The sequence below is a fragment of the Panicum virgatum genome, chromosome 5N (assembly GCF_016808335.1).
Source record: "Panicum virgatum strain AP13 chromosome 5N, P.virgatum_v5, whole genome shotgun sequence".
Classification (NCBI taxonomy): Eukaryota; Viridiplantae; Streptophyta; class Magnoliopsida; order Poales; family Poaceae; genus Panicum; species Panicum virgatum.
The window spans coordinates 58,560,856-58,574,075 of NC_053149.1; the positions used below are offsets into that span (position 1 = coordinate 58,560,856).

Below are 13,220 nucleotides of genomic sequence, written 5' to 3' on the forward strand. Positions count from 1 at the left end.
TCCCGAATTCCAACTCTTCATCCTTGCATCACATATAGCTTCATGTAGGCTTGTATCACATTTAACTTACAGTGAAATCTATTTTGATCCACAAGCAATTTTTCTTCTCTAATGAATGACACTTGTCAATATGAAATTCTCCATGTCTCTTAGAATTCTTGGACTTGATCATTATCGGGTTTTTTGCTCATGCCAAACCTTTGCTTACATAGCCTCTAGAAACACGCCTTTCAATCCCATCCATTTATCCTCAAGAGCCCTCTTGAACTCATATTGATTTTGCCATTACAATGAACATCATTTCTTTCATGCTTGCTTGATCATCAACTATATCATACATTCCTTATGACAAGTTTCTCCAATTGTGAGACTATGCCTAAGCATATACCTTTGTCTCATTCACAATACCTTGGCTTGTCATTTTGAATTCCACTTACATCAACAAGCTTCATTTGGATATACGAATAAATTCTTTATCGTTGATACATATCCCAATTTCCATGGTAGCTGTTGTTTGTTAATATTCTCATACTAGAACATGTCATTCATCTTGTTATATGAGCATGTGTCTTGAATCTTGATTCATCTCATCACATGGATTACAATTGTGATAATCAATTCCTGCTCATATACTCAACAAGATAGTTAGCCCTTTAATCGTGGTGTCAATCAATCCACCAAAACACACTAGGGGCCGAGATGCACTTTCATAAGGTAAATGCATTTGAGTTAGCAGACTCACACACTGATGGGTACAATTTATTTTAAATATATCTGTTGTGGTTGTTCCGTCTAACTCAGAAATCGGTTGCTCAACAACGCCATTGGACGTATTTGTTTCATTAATCAATGGAGCAACACCTATATATGGTAAATACATTTTGAGTTAGCAGACTCACATACTGATGTGTCGGGTTGTAAGAATTATACCGAGATTCTCTGTATCATTCCGAGCAGCTTCTCTTTTGTCCTTTTTCTAATGATAACTTTCTCGCCTCTTAGCATTCAACTCGGCTTTTTTTATCAACCGGCATGCTTGCATATTTCTCCCTAGCCTTTTGCCGCTTAACTTCCCTTTGCTCGGTGCAATCAACTGAAATTCCAAATGTTATGGTTTATGAATTATGGGCAAAACTAAAATGAAACAGTTATAACAAGATCACATGAACATACCATTTTGCACAGCTTGGTTATCATGTTGATCATGTGAATGTCGCTTACGACGATTCAAGGTATTTTTGATATCTCCAAATGGTCGACGGCCATCCATTTGCTTCAACCGATCAAAATATGTCACAACAAAAAACAAATAAAGAATCATCTCGGTGCTGGTTAATCAAACGAAGAATCACCTCTGTGAGAAAACTTGCAGGAGGGGGGAGACGTTTGGAGAACAATTGTGAATCAAACCTCAAACCTCTATGCTCCCTTCTTGGCTAACAGGGCTGTCGGAGGGTGATGACCAGAGCTGCATATGGCGCCAACCAGTGGAGTCTCGCACCTCAATGGCACCCTTCTCGGTGGATAGGGGCACCGGTGGCGACGATCAACCAAACACGCAAGAGGGCGCCGGTGCCTGCAGCTGCTGAACCCCACGCGCCAAGCAGGCGGGAAGTTAGGAACGCGGCAGAGCGTGGCAACGTGGAGAGGATGGAGCACTCCGAGCAAGCGAGGCCACGGCTGCGACGAAGCAACGTGGGGCAAAAGGAGGGCGCCGAGGAGGCGAGGGCAAGGCCGGGCAGGCAACACGCGGTGACTTGCAAGCACGCCGAGCAAATGGGCAGGCAGCGTGCGGTGACATGCGATTAGAGCGGCGGAGGAACGGGCGGGCATGCAGAGCGCCGAGCAGCCGGCACCTAGAACATGGTGCTGTGCGATGAAAGCGGCGGCCAGAACGGGACGAACGAGACAAGATCTCTTTTGCTTCCAGAAAATCAGCGATCCTCTCTTTTTTACTTCCAAAAAATCGGCGATCCTCTCTCTTTTACTTCCAAAAAAACATCATCTCCAAAAATCAGCGATTCTCTCCCTTTTTACTTCCAAAAAAAATAACAGCATCCTCTCTCTTTTTACTTAAAAAAAACAGCATCCCCAAAAATCAACGATTCTCTATATTTTTACTTCCAAAAAAACAACATCATCTCTCTTTTTACTTCCAAAAAATAGTGGTGAGTATGGTAATTAGTTGTCCTCTCTCTTTTTACTTCCAAAAAATCAACGATCCTCTCTACTTCCAAAAAAACAGCATCCCCCCAAAATCAGCCATTCTCTCTCTTTTTATTTCCAAAAAACAGCATCCTATATCTTTTTTACTTCCAAAAAACAGTGGTGGGTATGGTAAAACTTTAGGTGAAAAAAACAAGACTTTTAGGTAGAAACATTTTCTATCTATAAAAAATTGGGACTCCACCTCCTTTGGTCAAAACTTTTGACCTGATAAATAGGACCTCTGTGAACGGTACAGTGGGCCTAACTTTAGTGAATTTTTTTTTCAAATGTTTCAATTTTATAGTATGGATATAGAGCATGACTGTTCACCGGTTGCATCGTGGTGCTAGTAGCGGCACCCCGTAGCGACCAAGACAGAACCGTATGATTCTACATCCAGAAAAAACCAGTATTCATCGTACGAGAATCGACCGTTCGGTATGCATTCATTTCATGCTGATTAGCCATGCATGGGCCAACTCATTTTTCCAAGTCAAGGAGTATGTACATCGCAGTAGCAGCGTAGTACTTGGATGTCTCTGAATGAATACAGGTGCAGGAAGTCGCAGCAAGATAAGCTTTAAAATACTGTATCGCTTGATCTGGACCAATCCCATCATGCAAGGCTTGTGCTGCGCCTGTGCGTACACTTCATGTAGGGGTGGAATCGAGCCGAGTCTCGATTTTTTTCGAGTTTTCTTCGAAATCAATATATTCGTATTTATTATAGTCTCCCGCGTTGTTTGATATGCAACTTCAAATTGAACATAACGAGCCGAGCCGAGCCTGCCAAAATTGACTTTTGTTCCAAATCAACTAATTTTTATTTTAAAAAAAGAATGAATGTAATCGGAGCAATTTTGAAACGAGCCACCGAGCCAACTTAACAAGCTTTTTTTTTCCAGCCCTACTTCCATGGCGGCTCGGTTAGTCGGTTTGTTTTGATTCGCTAGAACTGCTGTTCTATGGATTCAAATATAGGAAAAAGTTAGCTTACATCAAATTTCTAACATTTCTTTACATATGCCAGGTACCGGTAGGATGTAATATGTAACTCTCTCTCTTTTTTTCTGAAGAGCAAGCAGTTGATTGGAGTACACTGCTTCGTTCAACTCGAACAGTGAAACGAGGAACAGTGATGGGGCTCAAGTTTTGTGTACACACTACAAATCTGTTCGGCAGCTCCAGCAGCCTCCAGCAGTATTTTTCTCTCGTCCAGCTCCAGCACCAGCTTCCAGCCACCAGCCAGCTAACAGTATTTTTCTCTCACACCACTCCAACCACCAGCTCTAGCTCCAGCCCAGCGAACAGAGTGTACGGGAGCAAGAATGGTCCTGTTTGGTTCGTGCTAGAATTGTAGCGCACTAGGAATAGTAACAATTTTGATCAGTAATTACAGTGTCAAACAAAGTCAGTTTAAAAAAACAACTTCAGAACCCCGCGCTAGTGACCCTGAAGAATCTAACGAGGCATTTGATGCACGACTAGAGGATGCTTACTGTAGCATCGCTGTAGCTAATTATAGATTAATTACCGTCATTAGATTCGTCGCGAAAAGTTACATCCATTCTTAAATAATTTTTACAAATAGACTTCGTTTAGTACACTATACATATGAGATTTTTTTTCTCGAGAATTGTGGGCGTTAGAATTCTTGCACTTCCAAAAACAAGGCCAATGGCTTGGGTGCGAAGGCCGCTGGATCCACGCACGATTATCGGGGCTGTAGAAAGCCGAGGTCTTCCCTGTCCCCGACCTCCTCCTCCCCAGTGAGCTGTTGTGAATGGGGCCGTTTAGTTCCCGGGGTGAAAATTTTTGGATATCAAATCGACTGTTTGACCAGATGTTGGGAGGATTTTTTGGATACTAATTAAAAAACTAATTTCAGAACTCACTTGGAAACCGCGAGACGAATCTTTTGAGGCATTTGATCGCATCATTAGAACATATGGGTTACTGTAGCACTTATGGCTAATCATGCAATAATTAGGCTTAAAAGATTCGTCTCGTCGTGTACATTCAAACTGTGTAATTAGTTTTGTTATTTAATTACATTTAGTGCTTCATACATACTCCTCCATACCCATAATTCTTGACGTTTAGGACATGATTGTGGTAACCAAGGAGTCATCAATTAGAGGTAATTTTTCCCTGTCTACCCCTATTAAATATAGTTCCGGTATGCTTCACCCGAGAAACAAACCAAGGGCGGACAGGCTAGCCCAGCGTGGTGGCTGCTTTCACCGGCGTGGCGCAGGTTCGATTCCCCGCGGCCTTGGGTTTTTCATGGGACTGCATGGCTCTGTGCGGGGCTGTCGCTGGACCTGCGATTTTTGCTGTTCGCGCTCACGTTTTCGGTGTGGCTCTGTGCGGGGCTGTCGCTGGACCTGCGATTTTTGCCGTTCGCGCTCACGTTTTCGGTGTGGCGCTCGCTGGACGTTTTGCCGCTCCTTGTTTTCGCGATTTTTGCTCGGTGGATGTTTTCGCGCTCGCGTTTTCGCTGGAAGTTTTTGGTGCCGCTCCTTGTTTTCGGCTTGGACGACGATTGGGTCCGTATATTTATACGCCTGGCCGGATTGCAACACAAACAAAACACCCGCACAAATAGCCTTCGATCTAAACGTGCCTGTACTGGACCTCAACGAGCCTCTACTGGAGGACATCGGTAAGTTTGCTTCTTTGCTTTCTTGTTTCTTTGCATCCTTGCTTCCTTGCTTTTCGATCGGTAAGTAGAACATGTTGTAGATGACGACGACACCGCACCCTTGCCGGCGCTGGAAGACGGCGGCGGCGGCATTGATGAAGTTGACGACGACGGCGGTGACTTGACGGAGTCAGCGACCTCCAAAACGGAGTCCGCGACGAGCTCGACGGAGGCCAGCACCAACTCGACGGAGTCCACGACCTCCAGGACGGAGTCCGCGACGAGCTCGACGGAGTCCGCGGCGACCTCGACGGAGTCCGCGGCGACCTCGACGTCCGCGGAGACCGGCTGGACCTCCTCGGCGACGAACACGTCCTCGGCGAACGTCTCATCCGAGTCTGCGGACACCGACGCCGAGCCGTGATCGAGCTTCCGGCTGGAATCCATGGCGGCACTTGGCCAAATGAGATGGAGCGAGGGATATTCCTGGCTGCGCGTGGAGACGGAGCGCGAGGGAGGCGCGCGATCAATGCGCGCGGGAGAGAAACGAGGAGAGCCGGCCCACGCGCGATATCAATGCTACTGCCATGCGGGAGTGGAGCGGACGGCATGCATGCGGGAGTGGAACCGAATGGACAGGGGCAATCGCGTCAAACCAGTCTCCCGCGCGGCCAGAACGTCAACTTTTGAGAAAACGCGCATGTAGGCTAGAACGTCAAGAATTATGGGTATGGAGGGAGTATATTTAAAGGGGAGGTGAAAATTTTTGGGTGAAAATTTTTGGGAACTAAACATCCAAACTGTGCTTCATACAATGGCCGCAATTAAAATAGTGGTACTCCACAACACAACAGTGACCGCACAGCACCACCAGCACAACACAGCACACATGAAACTGTAGCGCGAGCACAGCCGAGCAGCTGAGCTGAGAGCGTACACACAGCTGCGGCACTGTCCGGCCCCTACACCTTGAAGGCTTGAATACAGAAGAGAGAGGCTTGAATACAGCCGAGCAGTTTGGGTTTTAATGGGGGAGCATTTCTATTTCTTCTCCGTCTTGATGCACCCCTTTCTTCTTCTCTAGCCTCGCTAAGGCTATCTCCAACCATTCCCCCCCATCCAACTCCCCCCAAACATACTATTTATTATATTTTACTAACTCCCTCCAAAAGATTCCTCCCCCTATAACTCCTTCTCTCCAACAATTCCTCCATATCTATTCCCTCTATATACTATCACTCATTAATTAACTATTTATTTATTGTTTTTGAATTTAAAAAAATCATACAATATTTGTACTGTCATAATACACATTATCATAATGTTACGGGGCTCAAACGAGATTAATATCATGAAGAAACGGTGTGATTAAAGATATATGGAGGGAGTTTTAACTCCCCTCGTATATAGGGGGAGCTGTGGGGAGCCGTTGGACCGCTCGCTCCCCCAAAGCCCCCCTACGTAGGGTGGGGGGGCGCTTTACGGTGCCCCGTTGGAGGAAGGCTAAGTCGCACAATCTTTATTGGGCGGCGCTCTCCCCTCCTCCTTGGCTCCTTGGGCGGCGCAGGCGCAGGCGCAGCCGCTGGCGTGCAGCGCACCTCCCTCTCCCTCTTTTCCTCGCCATTAATGTGCTGCCTGCAATCCCGGTACCGGTAGCGCCCCGCTCCGCCTCAAGGTTCGGTCTTTCGCCCCCATGGGCGGTGGTGCGCGCAAGTAGCCTTTCTTTATTGGCGCTTCTTGCGGCCTTGTGGGGGTGAGCGCCGAGGAGGGTTTGGAGGGAATGGAGGTGGCGCGGAGGAAGGAGCACCGGGCGGCTGCCGCCGCGTTGCTGTTCGCGGTGGTGGTTCTCGGGGTGTTGGCGGGTGGCGCCGGCGTCCGCGCCTTCGAGGACGGCACGGCGGTGTACATTGTGACCATGAAGCAGGCGCCGGTGTTCCACAGGCGCCTTAACTTGGAGAAGTTCGGGAGCAGCAGAGTTGCCAATGCCGGAGGAGGAGGAAGCGGAGGCGGAGGTGGAGCTGGGGACACCCCGAGCACCAGCGTGCTCAGGAGGCCGAGGTGGGCACCATATTAATCGAACTTTACTGATTTTATCGTTGTTTATTCTACAAAGTAAGCACTACTGGTTGCAATTTCTGCCAGTTTACGCCCCTTTTTTAGGCTGATTAAGTTTAGCCCTTAGTTTTTTTAATGACTGTGGAGTGTGGACCTTGGCACAAGTTGGAACTTTTGCCATCCCGATGATTTTTGGCCGCTACTTTTTTTTTGTTGATGCAGTAAATTGCATTGATGTAGATACTACAGTGTTTTAGGGGAAATCATCAGTAAACTTTTCAGACATAATGAGCATGTGCAGTTTAAATTAGAAAAAGTCCAGTAATTTTACCGTCTGACTGATTATTTAGGCATTAATTATGTGTTCTTTTTGTCTACCATCAGCGGGCAAAATTCTCATACTTGTAGAAAAAGAAAGTTGTCTCGTGTCTCTCCCTTTCTTTTGCTTGGCATATACTAAACTAGAAGTTTGTCCATCAATGGGTTGCACTTTGCCAAAGAAGATTGTGGCATGTTGTGAAACACTCACTAATGTTATTTTTGCTCATGTAGACACGGTTCAGCCAAGCCTATGAATTATGGCTCATACCTCATTCGCCTTCAAAATTTACTATTGAAGAGGACGCTAAGAGGAGAACACTACATAAAGCTGTACAGCTACCACTACTTGGTTAATGGTTTTGCTGTTGTCATCTCTCCTCAGCAGGTACCCTATTTCTTGTATTTTGTTCCTTGTGCTACTTTTTTACTCGTACCGTCATTATTTCTTGTCTATTTGGAGAAAGCACCGAAACTGAAGTATCAAGCAGATCACAACTTTTGGATAGGATTTTGCATCCAGATGATAAAAATAGGGCAAAATATGGCAATCTAGATAGTATTGATATTTGCCATGCTACCTTGATTGGCGGCATTTCAATCTTCAAAAACATTTTCACTTACGACTATCGACAAACTGTATTTGCTCCTTACACATCTTTTTTTGGGTCTGTTATGGTTCGAGAGGAGGTAACAGGTATCGACAAACTGTATTTGCTCCTTACACATCTTTTTTTGGGCCATTTCGTAATTCTTATTGTTTTAGGGAACTGCCAGTTCATTAGAATATTTTTTAGATTTGTCCCCTTCTTATGTGTGTTTAACTGGTTTTCTGCTAATCTGCTTGTACCCAAAGGCAGACAAGCTATCGAGGAGAAACGAAGTAGCAAATGTGATGTTGGATTACTCAGTTAGGACAGCAACAACTCACACCCCTGAATTTCTTGGACTGCCACAAGGAGCCTGGGTTCAAGAAGGTGGTCCACAATTCGCTGGTCAGGGTGTTGTTGTTGGCCTCATTGACACAGGAATAGATCCAACCCACCCTAGCTTCGCAGATGATCTTTCAACTGATAGTTATCCAGTTCCTGCTCACTACTCGGGCATTTGTGAGGTTACAAATGATTTTCCATCTGGATCCTGCAACAGAAAGCTGGTAGGTGCTCGGCATTTTGCAGCATCTGCAATAACAAGAGGAGTCTTCAATGCTTCTCAAGATCTTGCTTCACCATCTGATAGTGATGGCCATGGGACGTGAGTAATGCCATCTTATATTTACTGATTTGATTGTTTGTTTATCACTTATCAGACTGCATGTCTAATTTATGATGATAGATCTAAATACTAGACTACGCATGCCATTGTCAACTCTTCATAATCATATGTAATTATGTGCATATTGAACAGGAACTCTTGTTAGTGATTGATTAGATCATGTTATAAGAGATAAATATGGAATAAGATGGAGAAATTCTTCTAGAGATGGTTATGTACTGTCATTGCATTTTTTTTTTCAATTCTTGCTGCATATGGGAGTCATGCCTTGGTCGGACTTATTTTTACTTTCCTGGATATTTTTTCTTATAATTTTAAGATTTGTTCCTACAGGCACACAGCATCCATTGCTGCTGGTAATCACGGAATTCCTGTTGTGGTGGCTGGACATCAATTTGGAAATGCAAGTGGCATGGCTCCTCGTGCGCAGTAAGATTATTGTCCTCTGCTTTATAATGGTACATATGATTAATTTCCCCAAACTAATATAATAAATTGTTTCATCAGCATTGCAGTCTATAAAGCTCTTTACAAAAGCTTTGGAGGTTTTGCTGCTGATGTAGTGGCTGCAATAGATCAGGTAACGTTCTGCTGTTGAGCTTCTTATCATCTGTTGGTTCAAGCACAAAACACTGTTCCATCTGACAATATAACCTTTTACTGAAGATATGAAATAGAAATAATCATCTTGCAAACTTATGCTAGTTACTTAGGCATGAGACAACACTACCGTGAAAAGGACAAATCTATCTGTAGAGTTCAAGCAATGCAGCTACCAAGTTAATATGTCCAACTAAAAAGTCTTGCAGGTTTTAGGAAAATATTTATGTTGAAGTTTCCACTGTATCTTGAAAAGGTTTCAATGCTGCATCATTGTAAAAGACCTACCATCCCACTAAAAGCATTGCAAAATGCTGAAGTAAAGAAAACTGCACTTGATTGACAAACATCTCTCTACGTTGTGTTTGCAGGCAGCTGAAGATAATGTTGACATCATCAGCTTATCCATTACTCCTAATCGGAGACCTCCCGGACTGGCTACATTCTTCAACCCAATAGATATGGCACTTCTGTCAGCTGTAAAAGCTGGCATATTTGTGGTGCAGGCTGCAGGAAATACTGGCCCTTCCCCTAAGAGCATGTCTTCCTACAGCCCTTGGATATTTACTGTAGGAGCTTCTGCCCATGACAGGGTATATAACAACTATGTTGTACTTGGCAACAATTTAACCATTCAAGGAGTCGGACTTGCTCGTAAGTCCCTCTGAAGTCGTTTTCTGTGTGCACATAATAATTACATTTATATGACTGTAACCTGTGCTAATTAATTTTACATACAGCTGGAACGGATGGTGATAGCATGTACTCTCTAATTGCTGCACCTCATGCACTGAAAAACAATACAGTCAGTCCTACTGAGATGTCGCTCGGGGAGTGCCAAGATTCAAGTCGCCTAGATGCCGATTTGATAAAAGGAAAGATACTAGTGTGCAGCTATTCTATAAGATTTGTACTTGGTCTTTCTTCAGTGAAACAAGCTTTAGATACAGCCAACAATGTCAGTGCTGCAGGAGTTATATTCTATTTGGACCCATTTGTTCTTGGGTTCCAGTTGAACCCAACTCCAATGCGCATGCCGGGACTTATAATACCATCATCTGATGACTCTAAGGTAGGGCAGCCTAAAAGCTAATGCTGCATCCCAATTATTCTTATTTTTATTCACTTTTATTCAAACCTCTTTCAGCAATGGTGTGGTGAAGCTTAATTAGCTCGTTGCTTTTATTGAATCTATTTTGGGCTTCATATTGTCTGTCATAAGTCAATGCAAACAGAAGTTGATAGTTGATACAGAACTAGGCATATAGCAAAATGCGCGGCTAGTATTGAAAATTAAAAAATTGGCATGTCGTTGTATCCTTACTTAAATGATTATACTTTTTATTACCATACATCATCCTGTTCATTATCGTAAATTATGTCTTATTGTTGGTTAAAACAATTCAAATATGATCTACCTATAATAACAATTTGATTTTTTGAGCTTTAATAATATTATGCATATAATTATTCTTATTTTTATTTTTATTTTGATTGATTGTTGTTAGCTTTAGTTTTTATTAATAGTATATGTTTGTAACTGATACATAGCTAAATGATATTTTATATTTAATTTTTCATAATGGCATCGGTGGGTGATTTTAATTAGGCACATGGGTATTTTAGGCTAATTTTTATCATAATGGCAGTGGTGGGTAATTTTATTTTTCTATTTTTCTCCGATTAACGTGAGAATTTCTAGGCTTTGAGAGCGAATGTGGAGGTTCCGTTTGTTGGCCAAATAATAAGATAATAGATCATTATGTTGTCATTTTGTAGTTACTCCTTGTCTCCTTTTCAGCAAAAACTTGTAGGTGCAATGCTTTTCCTGTGCTGACTAACTATAACACAATATTGTAGGTATTTCTCACTTACTACAATGATTCCTTAGTGAGAGATGAGACATCAGGCCGAATTGTCAGATTTGACGCAGTTGCAAAAATATTAGGGGGTCTAAATCCGAATTATGGAAATTCTGCACCGAAAGTAATGTTCTATTCTGCTAGGGGTCCTGATCCTGAGGACAACTCACTGTCAAATGCTGATATCTTGAAACCAAATCTGATAGCACCTGGAAGTTCCATTTGGGGTGCTTGGAGTTCCCTTGGATTGGATTCTGCTGAATTTGCTGGTAACTGGAGAAATTATTTCTTTACAGCATTCTTCTTTTTCTGAAATTTTTAATGAAATGGCACAATTTGATCAGTTTATGCCCTTAACCTTGTTGAAATGGCACATTTTGTTCAAGATGAAGAAGGATACAAAATAATGTTGAACGAAAGGGTTACAGATTGACTAATTATTTTTGCCAAAATAAAAAAGGATGATAGGAGGTTTAGATGATTATATGACCATTTCTGCTGGCCACAAAGAAGGGATTGCACAAGTACTGTTCAGTTTTGTCATGATAGCCCTTTAAAAAAAGTTGCCTGCCTTTGCATTAGAGGCCAACAATAGGGGTGGTAACAGGTCATGGCCCTAATGGTCCCTTCACAATCCAAGTTGGCTCTTATATATTTTTAGCTTAAAATTGTATAAGATTAGAGCCCGGCCCTTAGATAATCTAAGTCAAGTTTTAAGGCCCTTTACCACCCCTTATAAATCATTAAATCTTGTCAAAAAATTTCACAAAAAATGTCAAAATCTTGATTATTTTCTGATTTACTCTTTTAGGTGAAAGTTTTGCAATGCTCTCGGGCACAAGTATGGCTGCACCACATGTTGCCGGCCTTGCTGCTCTAATAAAGCAGAAGTTTCCTTCTTTTAGCCCAGCAGCTATAGCTTCTGCATTGTCTACGACTACAACTCTTAGTGACAGGCAAGGGAAACCAATCATGGCACAGCGAACATACAGCAACCCAGACTCAACACAATCTCCTGCTACAGCTTTTGATATGGGGAATGGATTTGTCAATGCTACTGCTGCTTTAGACCCGGGGATAATATTTGATTGTGGTAAGTTCTACACTTGTATCCATTCTGGTTATGATACCACACTATCTTCACTTGAGCCTAGCTGAGGCAAAATTAGCACCAGTTTCCTCCTTCAAAATGGTTCATTTTCCATTAACACATCAAAAGTCTTTCTGTTTCTGAGAACAATCTATATGGCTAATTTGTAAGCTATTCCTTCTGAAAAATTACAGGTTACAATGATTTCTTCTCCTTTCTCTGTGGCATAAATGGGTCCAGCCCAGTAGTGACAAACTACACAGGCAACAGCTGCGCAGCTTCCACCATGACAGGAGCAGATCTAAACCTTCCCTCAATCACCATAGCTGTGCTCAACCAGACAAGAACCATAACTAGAACGGTGACAAATGTGGCGGCTGATGAGAGCTACACGGTCAGCTACAGTGCTCCCTACGGAACCGTGGTCTCCGTGGCACCGGCGCAGTTCGTCACTCCGAGCGGGCAGAAGCAGCTCGTGACCTTTGTTGTGAACGCCACCATGAACAGCTCCACTGCGAGCTTCGGGAGCGTTGGGTTCTACGGTGACAAAGGCCATCAGGCGATCATCCCGTTCTCGGTGATCTCCAAGGTTGTATACAGTTCCTGATGACTGACGAGCTGAGCTGATCCTGTGGATGCAAAGCAAACCAGGGCCTGACTGATTCAACATATGCAGTGAAGACTTGACTGCTGGGGGGTGGAGTGGAGCTTACCTTGACTAGGGATTCTTTCTTTGTTGTGGTGTGTACATTCTGAAGCATGTTTGATGTAAGTAGCTGAGTGGTTAACCAGTAACTGTAAAGAGAATGTACCAGAATAACCTATTGCCATGAATGTGGAAATCCTCTTGCAACAGAATGATAGTACTTGTAGCATTCTGCTGGCGTTTGATTCATTGAACGGTGTTCGTGATAACATTCCTGGATGATCCGTCAAACCCTCACTGGCTCATTTTCCTGTCGAATGGATCATGGATGGCACATCCCGACATATCAACATGACGCCCCAATTTTGCGATACATGCCTGGCTCCTGCATCACCTACCGTTGTCACCTAGTTGTAGGCCTCTCGGTGAGAACGCAACTAATACGGGCGAGGACGTGATGTGGATCGTGCGTAGAGCATTGATTTAAATATCGTTATTTCCCGCAGCTGACATCAACGGGGT

General features: G+C 43.5%; 1 protein-coding gene across 2 annotated transcripts; it reads left to right on the forward strand.

Annotated features, from left to right (window-relative positions):
- Positions 1-5,715: 5,715 nt before the first annotated feature.
- On the forward strand, positions 5,716-12,947 carry LOC120673692 (subtilisin-like protease SBT2.2). 2 transcript variants are annotated; one of them, XM_039954657.1, is made up of 11 exons: positions 5,716-5,940; positions 6,355-6,910; positions 7,460-7,613; positions 8,082-8,479; positions 8,834-8,929; positions 9,008-9,080; positions 9,472-9,754; positions 9,841-10,172; positions 10,961-11,231; positions 11,774-12,055; positions 12,247-12,947. In XM_039954657.1, the coding sequence occupies exons 2-11, from the start codon at positions 6,633-6,635 to the stop codon at positions 12,657-12,659; spliced, it is 2,580 nt and encodes an 859-aa protein (XP_039810591.1). In that variant the 5' UTR covers positions 5,716-5,940; positions 6,355-6,632; the 3' UTR covers positions 12,660-12,947. The 2 variants fall into 2 exon arrangements, with proteins under 2 accessions (XP_039810591.1, XP_039810592.1); XM_039954658.1 differs by lacking the exons at positions 5,716-5,940; positions 6,355-6,910 and having other exon boundaries at positions 7,470-7,613; positions 8,086-8,479; positions 12,247-12,659.
- Positions 12,948-13,220: the final 273 nt, after the last annotated feature.